Consider the following 18,380-nt stretch of genomic DNA (forward strand, 5'->3'; position numbering starts at 1 on the left):
AAAAGACATCAATTTAAACACTCATTGTAAATAATATAAAGGTCTCCTTTTGATTTTCGGTGTGTGTGTGTGTGTGGGGGGGGGGGCACACACACAAACAAAACTGTCACTCACACTCACTGTGGTTCGTGTAACGTTTCTTTTTTTCATTCGTTTTTTCCCCGCAGGTTATTCTATTTTTTACCCCCCCCCCCCTCCCTCTCTCTCTCTCTTCGCTGAAACGAAATACCATACTAAAGAGAGTGCTATTATTGTTAATATAAATAACTTGGTTTTCTTTAAACTTGTATTGCCTCTTTGAGACCCCAGAGCAACAAGCTGTGCTGTTGCTGGCCCCTAAAGCATCCAGACTCACCGCCGTACTGGTGGTCTCTCTCAACTCAATTTCATCTCATATGATTCAGGGACTTGTCACATCCACATCTGTTCATAAGATTTTAACATAAGGGGCAAAGACTAGAGACAATAAACGGTAAAGAATACTGAAAGGCTGAGGCAGTCGGACTGGTTTCGTCCATACTCACTGACCCTTTCCCGTGTTCTCGTTCTCAGAGTGAGAGACAGCAATTCCCTTCCCTATGTCAGTATGCCGAGCATTATTTTTTTACATTTATAAATCTTCACAAGTACCGGATGAAAGCCGGATAATTCCAGAACACAGAGAAAGAACATTTCAGAATCTGTCAGAAAAGATAGTTCACATTTTTCATAAAGAGGCTTTATGTTCGACACAGTATGTACAGTCATTAGTCATTACTCGTGATTGTCTCTGGCTTGAGACTTCACTGTGCTTCTTAAAAATTCTCGCTACCTGCAAGCCTTACCAATGTATACATCTTGTAAGAGTATAGATGTATACATGTGGTTAAAGAGCGGCGATTTAACAAACAAAGGCAAAAAGTGACTTTAACTCCTTGTTAGTTTTTAGTTTTTTTTATAAAATGGTTTTTCATCCTCTTTTATTCAGTTACTCCTCAGGATTACAAAATAGCCGTGTTTGAGAATAAAGAGCTCTACAACTTTTAGTTCGTGGACAGAAGAAGGGGAAGGGGTTACTTGAAGAAGTGGAAGACGATGAGACGTGGGGAAGGGGGTCAGGGTGTTTGCACAGCCAAAGAAGAAAAAACTGTTGACTGGACAAAGGCCGGGCATCTGCCCGTGTTTGTTGACTCCTGACATTGTGACACACCGCCACCATCCGGTTCCCGCGTGGCTCTGCATTCCAACAGACCCTCCGCGATAATTTGAAAATGCGATGCAAAATCAGAACTGGACTACAATCAACTGCGGTGTTTAAAGTGTAAGCATAACATGCACTTACTTAATTCTGCGTTTGCTAGTATTATTAGAAGCACTTAGTAACTGTGACTTAGGCCAAAAAAAAATTGTCTGTTTCTGGTAACATGGCTAAAAAAAATAGGGTCGGTAGGTCGGGATTTTTTTTATTTTTATTTTTTTTAACACAAATGTAGACCAATAAAACTAACTTTAAAAATCGCGCAAAGAGACTGGATTCACTATACATAGAGACAAGACACTCAACACATTTACAAATCGTCAGCGGACTTTCGTTTTCACACCGTCACGTTTTTGTTGTTCATTTTCTCACCCTGTCCTTTACCACCAAAAAAAAAATTAAAAAAATTTGAGTTTGGAAAAAAAAAGTTTAGGGTCGGCGCCGAAATTTAGGGTCGGTCGGGTGACCAGAAACAGACAATTTTTTTTTTTGGCCTTAGCCCTATTGAACACATCCCTGCATGACATTGGCACAGAGCGCAAGAAGAACACAAGTTTCCGGACAAAAGTGCAGTCGTAGTAAAGATAAGATTAAGACTAAGAGTAAGAGGACATCCTTCTGGCCCGTCAAAAGCGTCCAGGTTCTATTGCAGGTGACTTTTAGAGACAAAATGTTTGGTGCAATAATGTAAATGTACATGTGCCGATGTATGAGACCTGTGGGGCAAAAGGAAGTGGGCCTCCTTTGGATGACTCTCCCTCCCTCTCTCTCTCTCTTCCCTCTCTCTCCACTCATTACTTAAAGTTAAACTTGAAGGCGTTTGGGGTGGGGTAGGGTAGGGGGGTGGTAGGTGGGAAGTACTGAACATCTTAACATTGAGAACATAATCTCATACAGAACTGATCACCGGTCCAGAATTTTTGTTTGTTGTGATACTGATGTACCTCTAAACAGACTACAGTTGTATCATTTAAAGCTCTATTCTAGGTTACTAGGTAGTAGATCAGTAAACAGTATGGGAGTTCAAGAGTATGACTAAGAGTAAGAGACTGGAACCATATATCAAGACAATGTCAAAACACTGAGAAAAAATAGAACGTACATGATCACGCACCAAAGGTTGATTCATTACCCAGCATGAACATGTATAGATCTATGCAAATATTTAAGATTTTTCATGTTGTCCTACTGCCAGGACTGGTTATGACTCTATGAAAGGTATGAATTATTTGTTCCTGTGGGGACTTCACCTGTACGTGTAGACTTTGTACGTATGTATCTCTGATTTAAACTAAGCATTCATAATCATAGCGTACGTGACACACACAGGAGACAGAGTATATATATACATATATATATATAATATATATATTATATGACTCAGAAGACAGACACACAGAGCTAGAGAAGAAGCTGTAATCAATGAACTGACATTCAAATCTCAATTGATCTCATCCTAAAAGTGTATTTAAGTAACACTAGTAACACTAACACTAACAGTCACACTACTTTACAGTTAATAATTTCAGTGAGTCTGAGTGACCTACCTGAAACACTGACTCTGAAGGTGCCATTCCTGGGTACATCCGAGTTGAGGCGGCTGTCCAGAGTGATGAGACCAGTGGAGGCATTCAGGTGAAGCAGACTGGCCTCGTTACCAGACAAAATCCTGTAGGTCAGTAACTCCTGGTCCGACACGTCTGGGTCAGTTGCCGGAATCCTCCCAATGGGCTCTCTGGGAAAGCTGCCACCATAATTGTTGTAGATGATAGAGAAATCCTGCAGCACAGGAGCATTGTCATTAACATCAAGAACGTTGATGTAGACTTGGGCTGTGGAGAAGAGAGTGTTGGACTGGGCGCGGAGAATTACTTTGTAGCGTTTTTTGTCCAGTTCATAATCCAGGGAGAACCGTGTGGTGATGATGGCAGGGTCCCCTAACTGCCCTGACAGCAAAAATAAATCAACATCAGGTCCTCCTGCAAATGAGTATTCCACCAGTGCATTGACGCCTTCGTCTGGGTCCGTGGCATTTATCCTTGCTACAGTGGATCCAATGGGGCTATTCTCTGCGATGTACACATTCAGCTCATCTCTCTCAAACTCTGGAGCATTGTCGTTCACGTCGTCCACTTTGATGCGTATAACAACTGAGGATGACAGGGGTGGCGTTCCTCTGTCAACTGCCAGTGCTACTAATTCATAGTTTGGAATTCTCTCTCGATCCAATGCTTTGGCAACACGAATAACACCTAGGGCGCTGTCAATGCTGAAGTCACCATTCCCATCATTTCCTCCTTCAAAGGTGTAGAACACCTGACCGTTCGCATCCTTGTCCAAATCACGAGCAGTGATTGACCGCACGGTCTCTCCAGGTAAAGCCTCTTCGCTTATGCTTCCCGTGTACATGGTCTCCAAGAACTCAGGCTTGTTGTCATTTTCATCATTGACCGTTACATCAATGTCCTCACTGTCTTGAAGCTGGGGATTGCCATTGTCAGTGGCCGTCACATGAAGCATGTACGCAGGTGAACTCTCTCGGTTCAGCGTAACTCGAGTTGTTATCACACCTGTGTTTGGATCAATTGAAAAAGCTTTTATGGATGGATCCAGGGAGTAAGTGATACGTGCATTCTCACCCCTATCTTCATCAATTGCACCAACTTTGTAGACGCTTGTTCCAATCTCAATGTTTTCATCCACAGCAAATTGAAAGGGTGTTGCCTGGAATTCAGGTGCATGTCGATTGGTGTCCGTGACATTGATGGAGACCTGTACGGTGTCCTTTCTACCCCCAGTGTCTGTGGCAGTAACAGTGAGAGAATAGCGATTCTGCTGCCTGGCATCCAGTTCCTTTTTCACTGTAATCAACCCCTGGCGCATCTGGAAAGCGTCGCCAATGTTACCACCAATGATGTCATATCTCACTCTAGCATTTTCGCCTTCATCCTGATCCTGTGCAATGACCCGAATGACTTCATCCCCTATCCTGGCTTCTTCAGACACGGCAGCTTGGTAAAAGCGAGATGTGAAAATTGGAGCGTTGTCGTTGATATCACGGATTCCTATGATAACAGTAGTGGTGGCAGACTGCTGAGGTACCCCTGCGTCACTGACCTTAACTGTTAGAGTGTACTCAGATTTGTGTTCACGGTCAATCTTTCCACTGGTTCGAATCCAGCCTGTTTGAGGGTCGATGGACAGGGGAAATGACTGGTTATCAGTGGTGCCGATTAAAGCGTAGGTAAGTCGAGAGTTATCTCCACTGTCTCTGTCAAACGCCTGCACCTGAATGATGCTTGTGTCTGCATCACTGTTTTCAACTACATTCCCTGTGTATGATGACGATGTGAAATAAGGGGCATTGTCATTGACATCAATGACATTGACCAGAAAAGAGGCGGTTCCACGCTTTGATGGTGTTCCTTGGTCTTCTGCTCTGACTGACAATCTGTACTCATTTTGGTCCTCAGAGTCAAGGTTGTCAGCAAGAAAGATCTCCCCAGTGTTTTCATCAATGGTAAACTTCTCATGGTTGTTGCCTGAGAGGACGTAATGAATTTGTGCATTTTGTCCCAAGTCTAAATCTGTAGCTGTAACCTGAACAATAGGATCGGCTGCACTGGGTGTTGCATCTTCTCTTATGCTGACGGTGTATGATTCTTGGGAAAATAATGGTCTGTTGTCGTTTTCATCCGTTATTGTGATGTTGACAGTGGCTGTGGAGGATTTTCTTTCCCTCAGATCACCTTGATCAACTGCTCGAATCAATAACTGATAACTGTCATGAGTTTCTCGATCCAGTTTCCTCATGGTTGAAATAGCACCCAGCAGAGGGTCAATCATGAAGGCATCATTCGGACTGGCTGAATTGACAATGCTGTAACGAATTTCCGCATTTTTCATAAAGTCACGATCAGTGGCCTGAACGGTCTGAACAGGGATGCCAATGGCTTGGTTCTCACGAAAGTTGATGTTGTACACCTGTTCACCAAAAGTAGGCGCATGGTCATTGACGTCATCAACAATGATGGTGAGAGAGGCACTTGCCGACATGGCTGGAACACCATGATCCGTAGCTATGACCAAGAAATAGTGGGCCTTCATGTTCTCTCTGTCCAGTTTCACTGTGGTGTTGATGGTACCAGTGAGGGGGTTGATGGAAAACCGATTCTGACTGCGTTCATCTCTGGTCGGAATCATGCTGTAGGTCAGAGTCCCTGCCCCCTCTGTGTCGGTGTCTGTAGCTGTGATGGTCACAACCTGGACACCACGGGACTGCTCCTCGTTTACATGCTCAACATAACTGGTTGGATCGAAGACTGGCCTATTGTTTGCTGCTCTTCGTGACCTTCTGTGATTCTTGGGTGCACCTGGCAGTTCTGGTTGAATACTAAGTAAAAATGGCACTTGGAAAGTCTGTGAGTCGTCACACAAAACCGAAACATAAAACTTGACTGACACGCTATTGTAAATGAAGCACAATTTCACAACTGATGTAAACACAAGGCTGCTGCTGTTAACTGAGACAGGAGATGACAATGGCATATCCACGCTAATATGACATTGCTGAAAACTATACGGCAGAAAATCATTCAACTTCAGCAAAGTTGTCAATGGTGGAATACACTGAGATGGCTTGATGTTGGTATTCACATTGATTTTATGTGCAGCTTGTTCTGCTCTGTGCTTGAGTTTACCAGTCATGTGCGACTGTTTGCATCCATGAATGAATACTGAATATGGCATGGCAGTGGAGTTGGGGTTAGTCTTGGCCTGCCAGTACCATGTTCTGGACACAATGTGCATGTTAATAGGGTTGTCCCTGAGGTGCTGACACACACCCCCTCCTCCTCTCCAGTACACAAGACCTGTACTGGAATCCAGCTGCAGAAAAGGAAGGGAGGACTGACTTTTGCTGTGGTCCACATGGTAACCCCAGCCCTGACCAAGAGATGCGTTGAAGACCACCACTCCTCCTGGATCGGTGCTGGAAATGCTTGTCTTCAGAGCGCTAGCTACTGTCACACAGTGGAGTAGCAAGAACGTCAACACTGTACACCGTACAACCACTCGATCCCTTGGCGAGAGGGTCCTTGTTCTACCCCGATGTCCTCTCAGTCGGGTGTGAGATAGGGACGAGTGTGAAGTATCGGGTGTCATGAAGCCACAACACTGTGAACATGTCACAGGTTCCATTGTGTTAAATGATCAGTCGGGTACACATCCACCCCAAACAGCTGCAGAAGACTCTCTAATGCCCACCACAGAAAAGGATTTTCTCAGTTTGGCACAGCGACAAAGGCAACCAAATGCAAGGGCGATCTCGACTATTCACGCGACGCGATCGCTGTCTTTTGAGGCCTGAGTCACACACTCATAACACACTCACTGACTCTTGGCACTGACGACGACACAGACGACAAAACTACCGAGGCCGATAGCTTCTAACAGGTGATCGCTCCCTCCCCGCAGGCTTCTGCACCGCTAATTGCACAGCACGCTCTACATGTTTACAGTCGCTCATAACTAGCAACACGATCCGCTATCTCAGATGCCGCAAACGGCACAGCGCAGCCGACATTTCTTATCCAGTCTGATCATGCCGTTCATCCAGCCTTCAAAATGGCTGCAGTGTCAATAGGTGACACCGCCGGCCTTTTCCCCTCCCACTCCTGTTTAACTACTCATTGGCTTTTCACCAAATAACGCCGAGAAACGGTCACATGTCCCCCAAAAAAATCGTTGTTAATTTTCAGCTATGAATGCAACTTACTGAAACTACTGAAAGCGACCAGTTCGCAAAGAAAATTGGAAACGCACTGTGTCACCAAACCGGCGGGAGGAAAGGTTAACAGCCTTGGTCACGTGACCAAACAAAGGTGCTCTCTGACGAGACCCTGCAGCGGCGTCAGTTACTAGTGATGTAAGATGACTTCAGGTCCGTCCGAGTTTGAAGGACTAAAAAACGAAAGCCAAAACGAAAAACGCAGAAGTCTGAGATAAGTGCCCCACGAAAAAAATTAGGAGTGTATACACTCTGTTTTACAGGGTGCGGTCAAACCGAAAGGAGTACTTAAAGGCAGAGATAAAAACACGTACCCACTCGACCCTCGATTTCTCTTTCCTAATTAGATTTGTTTAATTATTCAAATTATAAATCAAAATCTCACTCCCCCCTAACACTGACATACACATTGTTTATTTGTCGGTTTGTTAGTTTTCAGTGAGTGTGTGTAAGTGTGTTCAGCCAGACGGACTGTGAGTACGGTCTCAGTGGTTCAACCCCGGCGATGCGTTCAGCGATGATATAATCAGTCATGCATTTTGTTTAGTTTGTCGCGGTTCTGCCATTGCAGTCAATATTTTGACAACCCTAAGAAATGAAAAAAGAATAATTAAAAAAAGAACTATTGAAAACCAGACAAACAAAATCAATGAAACAAAACCTTTTTTTTTTAAGTTCTCCCGTCTAGTAGTAAAATTGATATTAAAAGTCCTACGGTTTTTTGCCATTAAGGGCTTGAGTGTTCTCCCGTCTCAGCCGTGTCCATTTGCTTTTTCATACGCGGCCGAAAAGTGTGAGGCCGGATGGGCGGTGGAGGGGGGCGGAGGGGTGGTCAGCGGCCGGGGTACAAAACTTATTAAATTATTATTTAGACCGGCAGCGTTTTGTCGCCGAACATGCATATGACTTCGTTGATAAAAGGTTTATTCATACCCGAATTTCAGCCGCCGGTAAGCCGCCATTTTACTACAGACTCAAAACAAACTGACATCTTTATTTTTTTATTTTTTTTAATATATCTTTTTTTTTGGGGGGGGGGGGGGGAGTGGTAGCGCAAAATTGCACTGAAACAACAACAACATAAAGAAACACACATAAACAATCGTATTTCATTACAGGCTAAACCCCCAACTCAGTTTTTTCGCCTTTAGTAAAAAAACTGCCTTTACTGAGGCTATTTGTGTAACGGTCAGGTGTGAGGGAGGTGCATCTGTTTCTTTTGTTGCGGTTTGTTCGTGGTTGGGTCTTCATTTTTTAAGTTTTTGTTGTTTTGTTTGTTTTTGTTTTGTTTGTTTGCCTGTTTGTTCACTAGTTTACTGATTCAGTGTTCAGCAAGTTGTAGTGCCGGTCTCGCATCATGTTTTTTGACGGAACTAAAATCTAGTTTTCAAGCCACTTTTGGGCAGTGTTTCTTTGACAATTGTATTGGTCGTGTATGCTTCTATGCGCTTCATCATTTTCACGGAGATCTCTTTACAGAACCACGAGAACAGTCATAGAAATCGGATGTCAAAGTTTATTCAGAGTTGTCTCACAATGAGCGAGTTTTAGCGTCAACTAAGGTGACTCGAGTCGAACCGGAGGTCGCAAAAACTCGGTCCGGTACGACTGGAGTGACGTCACCGGTTAACCAACTTTCAACCTTGCTTCCTGCGTAGGGTCTCTCCAGTTCCAAGATGGCTGCCAAGGCGAGGTGAGAAACTTCTGCAAATATTTTTTGACAAAGTTACGGATTGTGAGAAGACATTTGTTGTAAATCACTTAGCCTTTCAAAAATTAAGGATACTGGGTTGGATACTGTCTTGGTTTTAATGCATTTTATTTTAGCAGTGATGTTTATTTTGGGAAGAAATGAGGTCAACAGGAGTTTGGGTGCGATTTCGGCTCAAATGTACTTTAGCGCCCTGAACTTTTACCCGGCTGTTTTGCGCTCGATTTTCACGCTCACTTCTTCATTGACGTTCGAATCGATAGTTCGATGTTTTGGCATTACATTCACATCAACAATAAAACAGTACTGCTTGTTCATCATCGTCGTCCATCAACTCTCCACAACAGTAAATCCGTAACGCGCTTGTCGCCATCTTGTTGCAAGGGACGCGACTGGACACAACCCAACAGCGTTTCCGCGAAGAAAAAAACCAGACATGCGCAGTGACCCTACCGTAGCTCATCCCTGTTCCTCGCGAAAACTCGCTCAATGGCAGTTCGGCAAAGTTAGCTCCCTTTACCGGAAGAACTGTAAGCTTACCGGAAGAGAACCTGCCACGTTCGCGAAGACACGAAAAAGACACATCAGTGGAAAGATAAAGCGCCGACGTGAAAGGAAACAGGCTGTTTTCAGCTATTTCTTTGGAGAGTACACCGTTTGAATCTAGTTTACATCAGCAAGGCAAGAAGAAGACACGATGGTGAGTTCAAAGTAGAGCACGTCTGTTCCTGAAGTGAAGCGTTTGAGATCTGCGCGCAAGTAATTTTGTCTGTGAGTGTGAGCAGACGAATCTGACGATACGGACGTTTGTGATTGTATCGATTCAGATTGTATCACTAATCAGGATGAGGGGAGAAGGGAAGTCGTATGTTATTCAAAACGTCATGACAACTGATTACTTTGGTCAGTGTGGAAAAAAAGAAATCAGCAGTGATATTTTCTGGTGAGGCTTGGAGAGAAGGTTTAGTATGACAGATTGACAGAATCACAAGGTTGATTGATTGATTCGAACAGGCTGCAGGGCCGGACCAAGTTCGTTTGAGGGGGGGGAGGGGGAGGGGGGAGGTTCCAACTGAAGGCAGGGTTCCAGGGGCCGCCGAGGCCCTGTTGGGGTGCAGGGGCTATGCCCCGATGGGGGGTCTGGGGGGCAAAGCCTCAGAGAAGCCGAGAAAATGTTGCATTTGTGAGGTCATTTTTTGGTCTTTCCTTGCAACTGGGAATCAAAATTACACATTTTCAACAGTAACAAAACACGCGGAAGTGGGAAAGATATAGGGGCGAGCACTGAATGATCTCACAGTGTGCAGTACAGCCCTTTTCCGAAACATCGGTTCCCCGATAGCGCAGATGCTTGTTGCAATCGGTTCTCTGATCAATGCTATTAATACTAGTGATAGTGTAGCGTGTGACTTGACTTGTGGCCTATGATGATGGACTTATAACGGGGAGGGCAGGCCGTTGTCGACTTGATGTTGTTCATAATTTGAAATAGTTTTAGAAGACCAAATAAACTAAGGGAGTTGGGGGAAGAGCTTAAAAAGTCCACATATTTTTTTTTCTTTCTCTGAGATGTACATCGGATGGCCAGGGGGGTTCCGGAACCCAGGACCCCCCCCCCCCCCCAGATCCGGCCCTAGGCTGTTAACATTAGTGTCCCACATCACATAAAACAGTCCAGTAAATTTTCAAGTGAACATGCTCAGGGGCTCACATCCATGAGATGTGGCATAGGACAAATGTCCCGGACAATACAAAAGTGATAGGACATTTGTCCTGAACAAAAATAAATCAATAGGACTTTTTTTTTCCGCAACAAAACGTAAATCTAATTAAACTTGACTGGTTTCTTATCACAAAGGTAACAGAACAAATCAAAGTAATAAAAACGTGTTGTTCTGTCTGTGAGCTAAAGATGACAATTCACTGTGATTGTTCCTTTCTCTTGCTGAAGAGTATGCGCTTTCTGGAGCGACGGTTTCATCTGGCTCTGGCTGCTCAGATCACAGAGATATAGAATAGAGCCACCAAGCGCCGCAAACCGTGCAGTAACCGAGACCCGCGCGCCGGCCATCGCGGTGTGCCCATTCTTTCGCTGGCACACCCTGTTTCGCTCTGTCCGGTCTTTGTTTTTTGAGAGCTACAATCTCAATACCACCTTGTTTAAACCTTATAATCATGTTAATAAAAAAAGCAAAGTTGTAGAATAATGATGCGTGTGTCTGTATGCTGCTTAATTTTGCTTTTTTAAATTTTATTATTATTGAAAATACTAACCTGTTGATTTTGTAGTAAGACATCTCTCTCTCTCTCTCTCTCTCTCTCTCTCTCTCTCTCTCTCTCTCTCTCTGGCTCTCTCTCTCTCTCTCTTATTCTCTCTTTTTCTCTTCCCCTCTCTCTCCCTCACCCTCTCTTTCTCTCTCTCCCTCTCTCTTTCTCTCCCTCTCTCTCTCCTCTTTCTCTCCCTCTCTCTCTCCTCTCTCTCTCTCCTTCACCCTCTCTCTCTCTTCCTCTCTCTCTCCCTCTCTCTCTCTCTCCCTCTCCCTCTCTCTCTCCTCTTTCTCTCCCTCTCTCTCTCTCCTCTCTCTCTCTCTCCTTCACCCTCTCTCTCTCTTCCCCCCTCTCTCTCTCCCTCCCTCTCTCTCTCTCTCTCTATCTCTCTCTCTCTCTCTCTCTCTCTCTCTCTCTCTCTCTCTCTCTCTCTCTCTCTCTCTTCTCTCTCTCAGTCGGTTTTCAGTGGGACCATTTTGCCTGCACTGCTTTTTCTTTAGTTTTACTTTCAATTATATTGTATATTTATTGTATGGAGGACAATCGACTTCAACAATTCAGATTCGTTTGAAATACTCATGTTTTAATGATGAGATTGATGTATCGTTCATAAATAAGTTCACTCATGTGTTTGTACTTAATCATGTATTAAAGATTTTGGCTGAAAGATGTCAGGTTTGTTTGACTGATACAGACACTGACATGTTTCACTGATTTTAATAAGCTTGCTGTACATTCTTCTTTTGAGTACTCTTCTGTGTATAATGCTCGGATTTAAAGAATTTAGCTTTGACATGATTTCAGCCGACTTGTTTGGTTCGAAAACAAATGTATCATTTATCAAATTGCTGTTTGTTTTACAATGGAAACCCCCTTTTAAAGACACCCCCACCCTCAAATGGCTGTATCGTTTTTGTGTCACTCGTGTATACTGACTTAAATTGACAAATTTAGCTTTCATGTCACTATTGCATTTCTTATTACGGCAAAGATTTGTTTCATTTACACAGAGAGAGAGAGAGAGAGAGAGAGAGAGAGAGAGAGAGAGAGAGAGAGAGAGAGAGCTAGAGAGAGAGAGAGAGAGAGAGAGAGAGAGAGAGAGAGAGAGAGAGAGACAGAGAGAGACAGACAGACAGAGACAGAGAGAGAGAGAGAGAGAGAGAGAGAGAGAGAGAGAGAGAGAGAACAAGAACAAGAACAAATCTTTAATTGTCTAAGGCCACAGCCCCTTACAATAGTGGTTAAAATAACAGCAATAGTATCTGCACAGTTATAAATTATAGTCACGCATAAAATTCAACAAATACATTAAAACCCTGATGACATATCACTGAACCTCATTTATAAGGGTTCGTCTCTTCTGTAGCATGAAGAACACAAATCTGCTGAAGCTGTTCATCACATTTTCCTCATTATTGCCACAGAAATACACAAGTTGTTGTTGCAGCGTCTTAGAGTTCGAGATTTTCAAATACTTTGCTCGAAGGTCTTGATAAAAAGGACATAAAAATACAACATGGTGTTCATCTTCTCTATCAGCTGTACAGAGAGGACAGTTTCTTGTCGTTTGGTTTGGTGCGTACCGAAACTTGTGAGCGTTGATTTCGGATACTCCTGCGCGGAAACGAGTAAGAGCAACTCTGTACTTAATATCTTCGATTAATTCAATGTATTTCTCTTTTTCCAAGCATGTTTTGTAACAATTATAAATGTCAAAACGTTCACTGCATTCTAAAAAGGAGAACCATTCTTGACAAAAACAATCTTGTAAACGTCTTTTAAACTCTTGTAAGAAACACTTCTCATTCCCAACCGTTCCGTACATCCACACAGCAGCAAAACCATTACAACATAAAAGACTCTGCACATGTGAGACCCAATTTGTGTGGCCCTTCGATGCCAAATTACATAAAGCTTTATATGCAATCTTGGAATATCTTGAATCAGGTTGCTTCAGCAGTGTAAACCAGTATTTCACACATCTGACTGCAGAGTTAATATACAGCGGATGTCTTCCCAATTCACCATACACAATGTTGTTTGGAGTTCGAATTGTCACTTTCAGAAACTTTTTACACGCAAACAGGTGGACCCTTTCCACAGAGTCATACTTTCCATATCCCCATAGCTCTGAACCATACAAGAGCATAGGAGCGATCCGTGCGTCAAACAGTTTGAAAAACACCTTTGCCGAATGGCAGCCAAGTCTGTTCAGTAATCTAACGATTTCGAACACTCCCTTTTTCGCCATGGTTGTCTTTGTTTCTACTGCAATGTTCCAGCTCAGTTGGGTGGAAAGGGTTACACCGAGATATTTAAACGAGTTCACAATCTCAAGACGATCCATTCCGTAGAACCACTTCTCTTTCTGTGCAATGTGCCCGCCCTTTCTAAAAACCATGACCTTAGTCTTTGTCAAGTTCACGTTCAGACACAGTTTTTCTGCAGAGCAGCGCAGGACATTAAGCTGGTTTTGTAGGCCTACTACAGTGCTGGATAACAGCGCAATGTCGTCAGCAAAAAGCATTACAAACAGTTCTAACTCAGACGGAGATAAACGTATCCCATGTCTGCCTCGTTGTATGACATCCTGTGCCAGTTCGTTGATCAGAAACGAGAAAATTGTCGGTGAGGCTACACAACCTTGTTTAAGGCCTTGCGTACATTCAAAGAAATCAGTGTATTCGTTTCCGCACCGCACGCATGCTTTCACGTTTTCATACATGCTCTTTAACACCTTAAATATTTTGCCTTGTATCCCTAATCGAAAAAGCACTGACCAGAGCACGGGGCGCTTAATGCTATCGTAAGCCTTACAAAAATCTATGTAGGCTACATACAGTTTGGCCTTTTGTGAAAATTGTTTCTGGACGCAAGCGTAAAGGGTAAACACATGATCAATAGTTGAGTAATTCCTCCGGAAGCCAGCCTGGCTTTCATCTAAAATGTTATTATTTTCTGACCACACAGACAGGCGGTCGTTCAGAACAGACATAAAAATTTTGCTCATCGTACTGGTGAGGGAAATTCCTCTGTAATTATCAGGGTTATCACAGTCTCCTTTTTTATGTAACGGCACAATAATGGCCTTGGACCACTCTCTTGGGTACACCCCCTTCTCGAGAATGTTGTTGAACAATTTAACTAAAAAGGGTAAAATAAGACTTTCAGACACTTTCAACATTTCATTCAACACACCATCAAACCCTGCCGCTTTACCATTTTTCAAATTTCTGATTGCTTTACTAATTTCAATTTCAGTTATTTCACTGTCAAGAATTTCGTCACTGATACCTGTATCAGGCAACTGATCGTCTTCGGGTTCACCTTCAACTGTATCGGTATTTAAAACATCCTTAAAATGTTCGTACCATGCCTCTTTTGGTACGGAGTTGGAGTGCACCTCTTTTCTATTACATTTCCTTATTTCCTTCCAAAATTCCGTTGGTTTATCAGCAGAGAGCACTAAGTTATGAACTTGTTTTAACCTGTACTCTGTTCGTTTTGTTCGAAGAAGGTCTTTATACTCCTTCCTGACTTCAGCGTACTTTTGCTTTGCTATCTCTTTTTCTTCTTTATCTTCTGTTTTGATTCTTTGGTAACTTCTCAGCAACCGTCTCGCAGATCGCTTCTTTTCCAAACATTCAACATCAAACCATGAGGACGCACTTCTACCTTCATCGTCACCTCCGACTTTTTTGGTCATGCACCTTGCCGACTGTAACATTGCTTTGTTAAAAATCTCCAGCCCCTCGTCCATGTCTGCGCTGATTATGTCGCACGCTTCCTTTAACTTAGCTTTAAAATCGTCTGATTTAACACTTTCAATAAAATCATTCTTTTTTGCATCGTTCCACACAACTTTTGAGACACGTGCTTGTTTAGGGGGCTGGCGCTGATTCCCTTTCAACCCAAGCGCAAAGGTCACAGGCATATGCATTGATTCAATTCTGTCGCCAATGGTTAAATCGTGAATGTTATTGGCTAGGTCAACAGAGGCTAAACAATAATCCACCACACTGTTACCACTATGGGAGATATAAGTAAACTTGCACGAGTTGTCCGCATTGCAAACACCATTCAAGATTTTGAGATCAAAGCATACACATAGATCGATAAGCTTTGTACCAAACCCATTTAGTGTATAGTCTTCAGTCATTCTACCATGTGAAATCGTGTCATGGTCATGACCTTGCGAGTCTTGATCAAGGAGGTCAAAAATGTTCTGCGTATCTACCTGGTAGTCTAATGTTCTAGAATTAAAATCACCGCACAAGAGCGTGTGGCAATCACTTGTCATTTCTAAAACATCACTTAAACATAGCTCCACTTCATTTAGATGGCACGAGGAGTCTGTCTTTTGGTAATAAGGGCTCCCACATGGTGGCACATACTCTGGCACGAACACAATATCTCGATCACCACCACACACATGTTTTGACAGTTTCAAGACTAGCATATGATCATGTGAGGAGTCAACCAATTCAACGTGCTTTGCTATGTTTTTCTTACACATCACGACAATACCCCCTGACTTGCGACCCTGATGTGAGAGCTTGATAGCTGGAGACATAAATTTTACGTAATTTTTAAAGTGTAGGGACAGATCAAAGGAGTCATCAATAAACGTCTCAATAAAACATACAATATCAAACTTTCCAACATAGGCAGAAAAATCTGTATCACCAAGCTGAGAGGCAAGACCTCCCACGTTCCACACCAAAAAAGACACTGCTTTACCCACACTAAATGTATCACTAGCTTGACGGGAACGCTGATCATGAAACCTTCCCCTGTACTCGTCTGATTTTGAACTCATACTTGTATCAGTGTTTGTCCCCCTTGTGTTGTCTTTACTCTCACGTCTAGCGTTAATACATTCACCACTCATGTGCACATACCTGTCGTCAGTTGTCTGTCCATTAAAACACTGTGCAGAAACTAAAGGTTGGGGCCGGCCGTATCCCTATCTCCACGAAACAGTAGGTCGACCCCCACCTCTGCCCGTCCCTCTGGACGCTGCATGTGACCGTGTTTCACGATCACGAGAACCAGGGAGCGCTGCGCTCTCCCCGGCTAATCCATCAGGGTTGGCATGGTGACTGGCACGGTCGCTGGAACCGCCACCAGAGGAGATGCTGGAACTGGAAGAGGAACAGGCACCGTGACCGACTGAAGCATCGGTGTCGGCACGGGAGCTGGAACTGAAGTTAGAGCTGGACCAGGCACCGGAACGTGGAGCGGCGCTGGCACTGTGACTGGCACCTGAGGCGGTACCGTGACGTCGATTGTGGCTGGCCAGGTCGCGGGCTGCATGCACTGCGTCTCGTCTGTCCCTCGGGCTGTCCCTGTCGTTGTAGCCATCGCTGTTGTCTCTGGAACTACCCGTCGTCTGGTCTGGTCTGTTGACCTGAAAGCTGCTATTCTTTGTCTGAGGGAGTTGCTGTATAGTCTGGCTGTGCGTGTTGTACACGTACGCAGTTCCTTCACACACAACTTTATCAAACTTCATGTATGCTTGCTTGCCATCTTCACGGAGAGTTCCCAGCAGGGACTGAAGGTGTTTACGTTTATTCTGCACATTCTGGGAAAAGTCCTCACGAACGTAAACACTGGATTTCTTTTTCCTTGATTTCGCCCTCCATAGAACTTCTGCCCTCTGTTTGTACGACTGGAATCTGACGAGTATGGCGTGACCCACCCGACGTGCTTGATCGATCAAAATCATATCACTAATCTGCAGTTCGTGTTTGATAAAGTCACGTACCTTTGTCTCAAAGCCATAGTGCTCCGCACCAGTCCCAGGGCCCATACCAAAAAACAACAAGTTATTTCGACGGCTCTGGTTGTCAGCAGTATCACACTTATCCTCCACCATTTTCAACCTAGAGCGGAGATCAGCGTTATCTTTTTTGACCGAGTCACACTGTTCACACATAGCATCCACATCAGCCTGCAAAATGTCACAATGGTCAGACAGACAGACAGAGAGACAGAGAGGTGGAGAAGGGTGGGGGCGAAAGAGAGAGAGAGAGAGAGAGAGAGAGAGAGACAGACAGACAGAGACAGAGAGAGACAGAGAGAGAGAGAGAGAGAGAGGGACAATGACAATGACAATTCTTTATTTAACGAGGGTAGTAGATTAAGCAGTAGTCTGCTTTTGTACTTCCAGCCCTCGCCCTAAAGATCAATCAATCAATCAATCAATATGAGGCTTATATCGCGCGTATTCCGTGGGTACAGTTCTAAGCGCAGGGATTCATTTTTTTATTTTTTTTATTTTTTTATTTTTATTTTATGCAATTTATATCGCGCACATTTTCAAGGCGCATGGATTTATTTATGCCGTGTGAGATGGACTTTTTTTTACACAATACATCACGCATTCACATCGGCCAGCAGATCGCAGCCATTTCGGCGCATATCCTACTTTTCACGGCCTATTATTCCAAGTCACACGGGTATTTTGGTGGACATTTTTATCTATGCCTATACAATTTTGCCAGGAAAGACCCTTTCCTGGACCCTTTTGTCAATCGTGGGATCTTTAACGTGCACACCCCAATGTAGTGTACACGAAGGGACCTCGGTTTTTCTCATCCGAAAGATGAATAAAGAGAGACTAACTACAAAAAATGAAATAAAAATACAAGATAAAAAAAATAGAAAAACTAAAATTCTACATTTTAACAGATAACAAAAGTGAAAACACATTATACATATATGTACACAAAATGCATTGCATTGAGGTCAATTGCGAGTTAATTGATGTGAATTAAGTGGTATAGTGCAGCTTGCACTTTTTCAACATCATGCGAGAGAGAGAGAGAGAGAGAGAGAGAGAGAGAGAGAGAGAGAGAGAGAGAGAGAGAGAGAGAGAGAGAGAGAGAGAGAGAGAGAGAGAGAGAGAGAGAGAGAGAGAGAGAGAGAGAGAGAGAGAGAGAGAGAGAGAGAGAGAGAGAGAGAGAGAGAGAGAGAGAGAGAGAGAGAGAGAGAGAGAGAGAGAGAGAGAGAGAGAGAGAGAGAGAGAGAGAGAGAGAGAGAGAGAGAGAGAGAGAGAGAGAGAGAGAGAGAGAGAGAGAGAGAGAGAGAGAGAGAGAGAGAGAGAGAGAGAGAGAGAGAGAGAGAGAGAGAGAGAGAGAGAGAGAGAGAGAGAGAGAGAGAGAGAGAGAGAGAGAGAGAGAGAGAGAGAGAGAGAGAGAGAGAGAGAGAGAGAGAGAGAGAGAGAGAGAGAGAGAGAGAGAGAGAGAGAGAGAGAGAGAGAGAGAGAGAGAGAGAGAGAGAGAGAGAGAGAGAGAGAGAGAGAGAGAGAGAGAGAGAGAGAGAGAGAGAGAGAGAGAGAGAGAGAGAGAGAGAGAGAGAGAGAGAGGAGAGGT

General features: G+C 43.7%; 2 protein-coding genes across 3 annotated transcripts in view; one reads left to right on the forward strand and one right to left on the reverse strand.

Moving 5' to 3' along the window:
• LOC138964526 (cadherin EGF LAG seven-pass G-type receptor 2-like) overlaps nt 1-6,853 on the reverse strand; it is an 84,907-nt gene extending 78,054 nt beyond the window's left edge. For both annotated transcript variants that reach the window (XM_070336511.1, XM_070336510.1), the window contains exon 1: nt 2,785-6,853. In XM_070336511.1, the coding sequence (XP_070192612.1) occupies nt 2,785-6,436 (3,652 nt within the window). In that variant the 5' untranslated portion in view covers nt 6,437-6,853. The remainder of the gene's footprint in view (nt 1-2,784) is intronic.
• A 2,417-nt stretch (nt 6,854-9,270) lies between these two features.
• Nucleotides 9,271-18,380, forward strand: part of LOC138964531 (protein SEC13 homolog) — a 27,594-nt gene continuing 18,484 nt past the window's right edge. Inside the window, exon 1 of the mRNA XM_070336520.1 lies at nt 9,271-9,436. Within this exon, the coding sequence (XP_070192621.1) occupies nt 9,434-9,436 (3 nt within the window). The 5' untranslated portion in view covers nt 9,271-9,433. The remainder of the gene's footprint in view (nt 9,437-18,380) is intronic.

The sequence above is a fragment of the Littorina saxatilis genome, linkage group LG4 (assembly GCF_037325665.1).
Source record: "Littorina saxatilis isolate snail1 linkage group LG4, US_GU_Lsax_2.0, whole genome shotgun sequence".
Taxonomy (NCBI): Eukaryota; Metazoa; Mollusca; class Gastropoda; order Littorinimorpha; family Littorinidae; genus Littorina; species Littorina saxatilis.